Source organism: Maniola jurtina, chromosome 11, assembly GCF_905333055.1.
Source record: "Maniola jurtina chromosome 11, ilManJurt1.1, whole genome shotgun sequence".
Classification (NCBI taxonomy): Eukaryota; Metazoa; Arthropoda; class Insecta; order Lepidoptera; family Nymphalidae; genus Maniola; species Maniola jurtina.
Genome location: NC_060039.1, coordinates 4,887,371 through 4,899,736, shown reverse-complemented (window position 1 = coordinate 4,899,736; position 12,366 = coordinate 4,887,371). Strand labels below are relative to the sequence as shown.

The window sequence follows — 12,366 nt, the reverse complement described above, 5'->3', positions numbered from 1 at the left end:
CTAATTTTTTTGTAAAGTGCACTAGCATGAACATTTCTGACATAGTACCAAAAACGTAGGTACCTACAATAGGTGGCGCGCGAGTCGTACTGCAACGCATGCTAACATAATAAACATTTTTTTTTCTTTAAATCTGGCTTTACTCTGATTAGCCAATGTCAAGTTTGTGATATTTTCAAGTTATTGAATTTATACAAGTATGGACTCCGTCTGCGCCGGCGCCCGCCGACATACGCGCGGCGCCCCTTTAGAGCGCTTCCCAGTCAGTTCCACCACCAAAAAACACCAACTAACACAAAAACCAGCCACTCTTAACAAAAAAAAAACACTCCAAACAAGCACAGCACGCGCGCCAGCAAACGCCATCACAGACGAAGTCCCATAATAAACATTGCTTTATTTGTTGTTGTAATAATGTCTATGCCATAAGTGGCGTATCCATCTATCGATAAGTATCTGAACAATTTTTAAGATTCTTTACAAGTTTTTTTGACAGTCCCAGGTCCTTTGCTAGTCCTAGTCTTTTATCATCATTTTTTTTGTTGCTATTTATTTTCCGGCAAAGTGACTCACGTGTCAGTTAGGTATTTATATATTAGCATGTTGATATGTTGATGTCTCAGAAATCTTCCCGCAAATCTCAACAACAACTGTAAAAAGACTTAATTGAATCGGAATGAATAGGTAATGTCCGAACGCATTTATGCACGTAAAATAAACGAAAGAGCGAAAATATAAGTACCTATTAATTTATTTATTATGTTATTTTATTTTATTTCAATAATAATATATTCTGTATACCTACACTTTATTTAAACAATTTTGTAAAGTAATAATAATAAAGAATAACAAACGTTTTGTTGCATCTACATTAGTTACATAAGTGTTATAGATGAAGTAATATTATGAAGATGCGACGACATCGCAGAATGCCTGCGGAACGTTAGGAACGTGGGTTCGCCAGTGGAGAATCTGGAGCAGGCAGTTACAATCGCCATGTACCAGGACACTATAAACTACAAAGATGTTTGTGGAGTACTTCCAACGCCATCTATTGTACAGCGGAAAAAGTTTTTCATTTTTGATATGAACCATTCATTGTATCTAAATAAAATTCTCATGAACCCAGTCACTAGGAACTAATATTGTGTTACTTGTGGTCTGTACTCTGTAGGTAAATAATGTAGTTAGCATTTATGCCGTAATAGATGTCACAACAGAACAGGTCTTGATGTCAGTACAAAGGTAGGCACAGTATGTAATTACCTATCTTTATTGGGTTCACCCACAGAACAGCTGTGGGTAATTATTCTCTTGTATGGACCTGTATAGGTACTATTTTGTATTGTAGGTAAGTATTCCGAGCTTGTACTTAACCCTAATGTATGCTGATTTCATAATGCTCCCTGCAGAAAAGGTTAACACTATAAGATTTAGACCTGTCAATAATTTAGTTTTAATTGAGATCGAGACTACTTACTCTTGCATACAATTTCTTAACTATCCTTTTCGTAGGGTGCACTAATGCCATTATTGAATGAGTTAGTTCTTAGATCTTAGTAAGTTCTAGATTTGTAGGTAGGCACCTTTGGTCAGGTAGGATAGCGATATTAATAAACGTCTTTGGTCGGGTACTAAGTATTATGGCAAGAGCAAGAGAACTCAGGTTCAATTTTCGGTGACAGGAAATTAAGGAAATTCCGGATTAAATTAATGAAAAACAAGCTATATCTGTGTCTATGACATTTATTACCAGTAGCAATAAATAAGTGTTGTACAATTACTTGTTCAATTGCCTATTTACATTATAAGTAGGGTACCTCAAATGTTTAATGAATTATTCAACATGATGAAGCATTTTTCTGAATATTTCTATTCTACAGAGTTGATTTTGTACGATCACCCTTAATACTATTCTAAGTAGGTGTCATTAATAATATTTAAAAAAAGATTCCGACGAATTGAGAACCTCCTCCTTTTTTGGAAGTCGGTTAAAAACTCAGTCACGCTGCGCTGCAACGACGGCCCATGTCACATGTTTTATAGCCTATAGTTAGGTATATACAATGTATTTGTGCCGTAAATGATACCCGAGTACTTATTAATGAGTAATGTCTAATTGAAGATAATAATGTCATAAATATGTTACAATTTTCTTAGCCTTCATTTATACATGCGCCATCGCGTTCGCGGCGCGATTGGAAATGCCGTAACAATCATAATTTGCAACTGTGCGGTTGCAAGACGAGACCGGGGACACCCGGAGACGAATGTGTGAACACTGTACAGATTCGCGCGCGGCTCGCCATGCGCCTCGACCTCTTTGGCAAATGAGTAAACACACCTTTACAATTTCTACTACACTACTTTCTTTACATAGATTGATACATCTAATATGCAAGTCATTTAAATGCTTTTGTATATGAAGCTTATTGCTTGAAACACGTATCACAATATTTACAATATTTCATTTGTAGCACATTATTAGTATCTAGGTAATCAATCTATTTTACTTCGGAAACATATTTAATGTGGTTCATGAATCATGATAGGAAAAATTTATAAAATAATATGTAGGTATTTACAAATCTTGATGAATAATCAATCTACTGTATTCTAAAGTAATATGTAGATAGGTATAGGTCTACTCTATTCTGGTCCCACCACTTAAAATTTGTAGAGCCCAAAATAGAGTCACGGACACAGAGATTTTTATCAATAATTTCTATTGTTGTGCAATATTATTAAAAAACTACATTTACTAGAATAAAATTTACAACGTATTTTTAATACAGTTCGACGCTAAAACACGACAAAAATTAGTGATTGTTAGTGTCACTTATTTACACTAGGTCGTCGTAACTTCCGTTGAAACTTTGTTCCATTGCGCCGCTGTCAAAAGGAGTGTCCTTTTCACAGCCAGTTTCTTTTTGAGCAAGTAACCTATCGCAGGCATTCAGCCGTGCATGTAGAACATCGTACACCCGCGTCATAGAGGCAACTTTTTCTTTGCTTGCAGGATCAGTCTCAATGGCAAAAAGTCGAGAATCGAGCAATTTGATCGCAGCCACTATGTAGTTCCGCAAAGTTTTCGTTTTATGCTCGCTACTGATTCTTTCCAAGAACGCGCAAACTTGCCTCTCCCCACAAAGAAGCACGTCCACATCGTAGGCCAACGGCGAATGCTGTCGATGCAAATAAGCAATCAACCGTTTCGCATAGCGTCGATATGTTCGGTAAACTTTGCGTTTCCGTGTTCCGAGCGTTCGCCCCATTGTCATCGATTTCTTCATATCATCGATAACCGCTTTGTATCCTGCATCGATTTTGGAATCGAATATATCTCGTAAGCGTGTTTCCACTGGTTGGAGTTCGTACGGTGCTGGAGATGGTGGTAAGGAGGGTGAAGATGGTGGAGGTGATGGCGGGAGGGAGTTACGCGGGTTTTCTTCCTCACTCGACTCGCTCGATATTCGCCTTTCGACAGGACTAGCTTCGGGTATAGAATATGGTCTTGGGCGTGCTCTGGATCTTTGAACACGGGCAGGTCGAGGAGCAGTCCTCGCGTTGTACGCTGTTAAAACGTTGGCGTCCTGTTCTGTGAGAGGACGAGCACGTTGGGAAGCAGCCAATGGAATTATCCTAATTTTTACAAGCCCGTAGCTCTGGTGTATTTTTGCTCGAATCCTGGGATCGTCGTAATCGGCGCCCCAAAGGTCTCGGATGGCCGTTTCTTTCAAATAGCGCACTTGGCAGAGTTCTCCGTTGAAAAATCTCTTTCTCTGTTGCTCATTGAGTGCGTCTCTTTCTGCACCTGTCAGACCGTGGATCTTGGTCAAGTGGTCGGGCAGTTTTCCGTACGTGAAGCGTGCGCAGTCCTCGATGGGGCACGGAATGTTCGCATGGTTCTGTTTCTTGGCACGAGCACCGGCTGCTGCGGGCCGTGTACCCATTTTTGTTTAAGTAATCTGAAACAAAAGTAAACGGAATATTTCAGCTTTAACCTTGGCTTTAATTTTAAAATGTTAGTAACTTACGCCTTTCTAGTCTTGGGTCTGATACAATTTAAATATGAGTTTTGTAAGAGCAGGTTCTTTTTTGTATTGAGTTAGTGCTGCAGTGAGCCGATTCAAATGAGCCGGACAATCTTTCTATCGTCATTTCAAATACTTTATAAGCTTTCACGACTTGCCGGAGCTTAGTGAAGAGTATAGATACATGACATTAATTTTGACTTTCTCTTACATTTTGAAAACGTTGAAAAGCTTTTTCTTCGGTGTGGACTAGGTTTTTAATCCCGTGAGAACTCTTTGATTTTCCGCGACAGAAAATATTCTATGTCATTCGCCGGGATGCAAGCTGACTGTATTACCTAAATTATATTAAAATCGCTTTGGAAGGATGGGCTTGGGCCATGAAAAGCGAGCAGGCGGGTAGGTTACAAACAGACAGACAGATATAGGTAGGTAGTTAGGTACCTAATATAATTTCACACGTACAACATTAGTATGATTGTGAAAATAAGAAATTTAGATTCTCCAAAAAACTTGAAGTACCTACAGTATTAACTTGAAAGTAAAAATTTCTCTCCAGTAGAATCGCAAGCAAGTAAATAAGTCCAGTTAATTTATTTAGTACATGTTTATCAACAAGGGTGGCTGTCCGAGTATAATAATTGTGTTGACGGAGCCCGGCGGCTGTTTGCACGGGCTTGTCCGCTTAATTTATTGAAAACAATATCTCCTTCGACTATGAAGTACAAGGGATAGATGTCTCAGCTGCTTTTAGTATATATATTATTCTACCCGCAAAAATTCTACTCGCTAGAGAAGTAGATATAACGCTTTCTCTGTTACATTACCATACAAACGATAGAGGCAAAAATCTAGTGGGCGCTATTTGGAGGCTCAGCTTACTAATACTAATTAAATTATATTATTATTAATATTAATTCGTTTTTGGTTGTATCCTGTAATACTATTGGCATAACACTAGGACCTTAAACAACAATATCCAATCCAATGAATGTTAAATACGGCAAAGTTGTTACAATAACATCGCTGTAGACTTGAATGACTCGAATACGGCCCGAGGAGTCTGATTGAGCTAATATTTATTTTGGAAATTAGCTCGTAGACGTCTTGGCCTACGCCCACTCGCCGCGAAATTATAAATAATCTAAATTAAACGTCTCCCCAGTGGCAACGATATCTTGCTATTGTTTAATATTCTCCAATTAATAATTTTTGATTAGCTTCGGCTCGGAATATTGTAGTAGGGTAGTTATGTACGTAAATTAGCTTTGATATTTTCATACAAGTTATTAAAGTTGTTGTTTCAATTCTATAGTATTTTTTGTTGAATTACTTATAACGTTAATTGTAACTTTTGCCTATTACAAAACGAATTGAATAACAACCAAATATTTGTGACATTCAGCACGTATCTACATCAGCTGGTTGAATCCCGAAATCCTGCATCAATCATTATTACAATCGCAAATGTTGTGATTAACTGAATTTATGGTATTCTTGTTGCAACAATGCATTGTAGCCAATAGTGAGCGAACGTCATCCAATTAGAGGTGATTGCGATCGTCACATTGTAGCTGTCATTCTACAATGTGTGGATACAATAATATGATTCTATAGATGAACTGCCGTGAAAACTCAATCGTTTGTTATAGCAAATAAAAAGTTTGACCAAAATTATGATGATGACAATATTAAATTATGATGATTATATTCTAAGTTTTATTTAATTACAATGGTTTTTTTTTGTGAAATTGTTACAATAACATAAAGCTAGCCTTATCTTATTACTGTACAAATCATGCTCACGTGGAATGGTGCCAAGAATACTGGCTACATTTCCGAGCAGGACAGCCAGGCTCGATCCTTTGCGAAAATGAGCCAGTTCAGTATTCTAAATGAACAAATTGGAATAAAATAATAACTATTCAATAATAGCAAGATACATACGGTTGGAGACATTAAACATGTAAGATGAAATTCTAAAATCGGGGAATTTGCGACATTTTCTCATCACAAATATGACAAGAACGTCGCGCAAATTAGCGCCAAGTTTTCATAGACTCCCCTCTGAAAGTGGTGCGACTTGAATAAATAACTAATTTGCATATTTAATACAGGTATCGCGAGCAGATTCAATTGTTCAATCCGTGAATTATTAATCCGAGCCAAGCCGCGGTTAGCTTATTACCCTCTGGCTGGAGTAATCAAATATTCAGATCAGCTTTTCTTTAATTAGCCCCGTGTTATAATGAATATTTTGTGTTCAAGGCGACTCCTTTTTCGGACTACAATCTTACACCGTATTGAAGGGAGATAAAAAAATCTCACTTTCTTTATTTTTCGAAAGCGCGAAGATCCTATTTAGGGTTTCGTACCTCAAAAGGAAAGAAGGAACTCTTATAAGACAACTTTGTTACCTGTCTGTCCATCTGTCGTATCTGTCAAAACTTATAAGGTACTTCCCGTTGAATCATGAAATTTGGCACGTACTTAGTTAGGTAGGTACTATAACACAAATAAAGGGAAAAATCCGAAAACCGTGAATTTGTGATTACAATACAAAAAAAATTTGTTCACGAAAAATTTAATTTACTAAGTTACATAAAGATGGCGCAATCCGCCATTAACTTGCAGTTTTCTACATAAATGTGTTAGGTTTACTTGTATGATGGTACGAAACCCTTCGCGTGAAGGTCCGACTCATACTTGACCGGTTTTTATCCGTTAACGTGGGAAAATCATTTGAAATTCAAACGTATGAACTACAGTGCACTTAACGATAGTTTTCTATTTAAAAAAACACATAATGAAAGTTGAAATGTTAAGAAATGCGATTCTTCTTACATACTAAACACACTATTAGTAATTTAAACACATGCACAACTTTTCATCTTCCTACAGCGAGACTTGTGTTTCGCTCGGCTGCGAAATTATTTGCGTCTTGTGTTTTGAATCCTCTTTGCATCACAGAGGGCAATATACAGTAAACAAGGGGAACAAAACAGGGGTGCATGTCGAAATGCAACAATAACAACACCTTGCGACGTACCTGTTCAGATTTTAGGCAACTTGGTTTAGTTAGAACTCTATCTATCTATAAACACTATCATAAACATGCACATGAAACACTAAGAAACATTTAACCTACTTAAAAGGCACTACAAAAACATAGGTACACATAAAATGCGAACTAATTCAATCTTCAGAGTTCATAATCTGGTTTGGTTGTTTCATAAAACTAATTTGTTTTGCTGGCCACCAAATAAAAGAGAATAATTTTGGTAAAATATTGAGGTTTTTTAACCCCCGACCCAAAAAGAGGGGTGTTGTAAGTTTGACGTGTGTATCTGTGTATCTGTCTGTGGCATCGAAGCTCCCAAAGTAATGAGCCGACTTTAATTTAGTTTTTTTTTGTTGGAAAGGTGGCTTGATCGAGAGTGTTCTTAGCTATACTCCAAGAAAATCGGTTCAGCCGTTTGAAAGTTATCCGCTCTTTTCTAGTTACTGTAACCTTCACTTGTCGGGGGTGTTACAAATTTTTCTTTTACACTTGTTTAATGTATTTTCATAGTTAATATACTAACGAAAACAAAACAATATATAAAATTACTCGAATAACATTTCAAAATTTAAACGTCACTTTAACAGGGCTCTCTTCGTCACTCGTTTCCACTCGTTTCATACAATCGTAGATCCAATTTCATTTGAATATTAAGCAACCAAAGTCCATGAAATTTTGCAGACATATTCTAGAAACTAATATCTTTACCTGTGGTGTTTTAGATTTTTCTAAAAATATGTAGTTTTAAAATTACAGGGGCTCAAAGATTTGTATGAAAATTTTAAAGACCGCGTAAGTTTGAAACCGAATATTTTAACAGAAATCTGGAAAACCACAGACATAGATATTAGTTTCTAGAATATGTCTGCAAAATTTCATGGACTTTGGTTGCTTAATATTCAAATAAAATTGGAACTACGATTGTATGAAACGAGTGACGGAGAGAGCCCTCTTAAGGTTGAATAGCATCATAAAGAAAGAACTCACAAAATTATTTTGGTGCGGAAATAAAAGCATGCCAATAATATTACTACCTACTATGCTCTATAATATTATGTACCTATGTCAAGATTTTTCCTTTCGTTCATAAAAGTAGCCCAATTTGGGATGCAAAAGGTATAGGTGAGCGACCTTCAACTATGTGGTTACTAATTATAATTATTATTCAATAAAGGTAGATAATCTATCACAGCTAAAATAGAAAATAAAACTATGTTATAAAATAAATCTGCCGACGGATTAATTTTATTATACTTATCCATTTTGTGTCGGAAACTAAAGCAAAAACTGGGAAACTGTTACGAATAAATGAAATTAAGTAATTTATGTTTTTTTTTTATGAAATATAATATGACAAAATAATAATGAAGTCTTTTACAGTGTGAATGAGAATCTCTCTGAAAAAGTGTGAGTAGTGTATCAAAAAATATTTTTCAGAACTAAAAAAGTTAGCTTCTGTGTAAAAACACTTCAATTTTTAGAAAAAAAAACGATAATGATATAATAATAAAGACAACGAACACTATTATCCACCTATCTCAACAGTACCAAGCTGGTACAACTTGTACTTACCAATCAATCGTAAAGTTGACAAAGTCCAAAAAGTTGTGTTGTTTACGACCGTAAACACGTTGTTGTTGTTTATTGTATACTCGGAAAAGCGGATGAAACGTGCTTCCCCCTACACTGGAGAAACTTAACTGACGTTACGTAACACGTCCTGGCGAATTCCTTTACATCCCTCGATTTCCATGCATTTTCTCACAGGGCGCACCAAGCTAGTTTGACCCCCTCCTCTCCCCTCGATCTCTACTAATTCGGGCTTGTGAAGGGGAAAACATTTAGTTTCAAGGGTCTATGGTTACTGGATTCTGTCTGCTTGTTCACTTTCGTGTACTTTCGGGTATTATCGTGGAAATGCCCCGCCTACGGTTTCAGATTTCAGATATTACTACGGAGTCTCGTAGCACGTAGTACTTCGCTACGTTTAGTACTCACTACTAAGATATATAAGGTTGTATGTATTTTTTTCTAAATATTCTTAAAATATAGGTAATCGAAATAATATTGATACTGTATCCATATACTGTATGTATAGAGATTGTGAAAGATAAGTTTTTTTAAGGTTTTAAAATAAATGGTACTTTTATATTCAAAATTAAATCTCCGTGTTTTTAAGTATTTTAAATACATTTTTTAAGCAAATTTATTAGTAATTGCTGTTTAAATTGCTTCAAAAAAAATTGTGTATTGCTGTGTGATTTTCAAAGTTTTTAATTATAAACCTAATCGAATCCTACAGACATTAAAATAAGTACTTAAAGCATGGACTATGAAATATGGAAAATTATTATACGAATCATTTTAATATGATTTTCCGCATATCGACACGCCTATAAGGTGGGCGTGGTAATCTTTTGATACGCCTTCCGCACCTCCTTCGAGTCTCCAGACTCTTGAGAGAGAGAGAATATCGTTATAACACACCTAATTTTAGTATACCATTTGGAGTAAGGCAGATTTTTAGAAAAATGGCCTTAATAGAAATTGGCCGTCTTATACGGAATATGGCGATTCCCATATTGATCGCTTCAACTTTTCAGACGATTGATTAGCACCAATCTAGTGGGGATAGATTAAAATAGGTTTACCTACTGAAAGAGAATCATGAAATACGAACTCCTTCATATTCAACTTTAAAACGGTATTGTAAGTAGGTATTAAGCGTACCTATTTGAAAAACCGCCCATGGAGTTATTACCACATTTTAACACAACTTATACCATTAATTTACTAATGCTGTAATGGCATTTAAACATGTTATTATGTTGAGTGGATAGCCTTACTATTCGATCCCGTGGGCCGTGGCCATGCACCTTACTTGTCACTAAGTGAGTGACACTTAAGTGTCACTTGCTTTAACCGTGAAGGAAAACATCGTGATACCTCCATACCTGAGATGTCTCCATAATGTTCTCAAAGGTGTGTCAACCTATCAATCAACCTGTTTGCGTTCACTGCTGGACCTACTTATGTACTTACCTACTTAGGCTTTCCCAAGAGCGCGCACCACACACGGTCCTCACAGATTTGGCAGACTTTACACACCTTCCCACCAAGGTGCCACGTTGTCAGTGGCTTTGTCCACAAGTCCACAAGATGACCTCCAGCCCGTTGGACTGATGACCTGAAGAAGGTGGCGGGTGCGAGTGGATGAGGAAGGCGGAGCACCGTGGTGGCGCACTCTTGGGAAGGCCTTAGCATTGGACGCATTTAAGCTGATGGAATGGAATGGAAACGTTTATTTGCGTTGTTGATACATTACGCATTTCGCTCTTGAGCTCCGCACGTAGGTAAATATTGATGTCAATAGTATGCTCTCACGCTCCAGGTGAAGCGACAATGAAGAGCACTCTTAAAGAAAGCACGTCAAATCGTTCTAAAGGTTCTAAGGTTCTGGTTTCTCGCCCTACCACGTGTTTTTAAGCGGGCTCTCAACGTTATCAATCAAAGATACCGGGTACAAATTTATCACGAGCGTCTTATTGTGACGCCGGATAACACAATATCCATCGGATATCCTGAGGGGAGCTCAACATCATATTTTTATCATCATTATGTCAAAAAATTTGGGTTATCTTATTATGGACTTACCTAATATATTTTTTTATAGCTGTGCCCGCGACTTCGTTCGCGTGGAATAGCTCTCAGCGCGCTTTATATAGCCACGGACGCTCAGGCGCGAGGCGTGTAGTACGTACTCTGTACGTTAAAAATGTTCGCCGTGATTCTTTAAATTGACATAACTTTTTTAATTATGAACCGATTGACATGAAATAAACACTAAATATTAAGTGAAGCTTACTACAATATATTAGTGAAAACCGTATCTAAATCGAATAAGTTGTTTCTGATATTAACGTGCACAAACACACAGACAAACAGACCAACAGACAAAAAAAAATTAATTACAATTTCGGGTTCGGCATCGATATAATAACAACCCCTGCTCCTTTTTTTTATATTTCCATTGTACAGACACCACTTTTCTACAATTTTATTATATGTATAGATATAAGTATATAAAAGGAAAAGCTGACTGACTGACTAACTGATCTATCAACGCCCAGTTCAAACTACTGGACGGATCGGCCGTACTGATTTAGTGTAAGTACTTTTCTTCTGAAAAGCATCTAAGTAGCAACAAAAACTGGTAACTTATGCATATGTGATCAAAATAGCGAGTCTCACATAGCATAGTACACATATACAGACATTATTTGGTTTTTAGAAAAATAAAAAATACGACGCAATACGAACAATGCCTTAAAATAACTTTATACTTTGAAAAAAGAAAACACCACGCCAAGCTTTCAATTTTTATACATTTCACGTTTTTTCGGGACATATCCATACTATGACTATTTTTATATTTTGATTCTCGGCGGTGTTTTTAATGGGAGCTGCATCTTATTGGCTGATTAATGATTGCACAGTCACCTAGAGCCGACACTGGATAAAAACATTTTTTTTTTAAATTTATATTCAGTTAGGGATACAGAATTTTGAAATTAGTTTTGAAAATATAGAGAACTAGCCGATGCCCGCGACTTCGCCCGCGTGGATTTAGGTTTTTTGAAATCTCGTGGGAACTCTTTGATTTTCCGGGATAAAAAGTAGCCTATGTGCCAATCCAGGATATTATCTATCTCCATCCAAATTTCAGCCAAATCCGTCCAGTAGTTTTTGCGTGAAGGAGTAACAAACATACACACACACACACACACACACACACATACAAACTTTCGCCTTTATAATATTAGTGTGATATTTTATATACCTACTAGTCAAACCATAACAAAGATTATATTCCGTAACTGTTTCTAAAAATTTATGAATTCACATCAAAAATCTTTTCCTAAACGAACGTTTGAATACCACCTGTTTAAAATATAAAATCTTATTTCGTTTAGTTATATTATGCGTAACTAACTGATGCCCGCGACTTTGCCAAGGTATCTAAAAATCCCGTGGGAACTATTTGATTTTCTGGGATAAAAATAGCTTATTTCACTCTCCAGGTGACCCATTCAAAAAATCACGCTCCGTTGCGACGTGATTGAAGGATAAACCGATATAAACAAACACACAATTTCGCATATGGGTAAAATATGGGTAGAATATTCTATTTAGGAGAGCCTTTTTGATTACTCAAATAATCTCCATAGCAAAAATCCAAACCTATATAGATATGGTATATATTATATTTAT

At 36.5% G+C, this 12,366-nt stretch overlaps 1 protein-coding gene across 2 annotated transcripts; it reads right to left on the bottom strand.

Annotated features, from left to right (window-relative positions):
- Positions 1–2,591: 2,591 nt before the first annotated feature.
- On the bottom strand, positions 2,592–9,865 carry LOC123869321. 2 transcript variants are annotated; one of them, XM_045912190.1, is made up of 2 exons: positions 9,826–9,865; positions 2,592–3,968 (listed from the first exon to the last, which is right to left on the bottom strand). In XM_045912190.1, exon 2 carries the CDS (start codon positions 3,951–3,953, stop codon positions 2,844–2,846), a length of 1,110 nt encoding a protein of 369 aa, XP_045768146.1. In that variant the 5' UTR covers positions 3,954–3,968; positions 9,826–9,865; the 3' UTR covers positions 2,592–2,843. The 2 variants fall into 2 exon arrangements, with proteins under 2 accessions (XP_045768146.1, XP_045768145.1); XM_045912189.1 differs by lacking the exon at positions 9,826–9,865 and adding an exon at positions 8,668–8,887.
- Positions 9,866–12,366: the final 2,501 nt, after the last annotated feature.

Excerpts from the sequence above, each read along its gene's own strand:
- LOC123869321 (XM_045912190.1), bottom strand. The coding sequence starts at position 3,953 with ATGGGTACACGGCCCGCAGCAGCCGGTGCTCGTGCCAAGAAACAGAAC.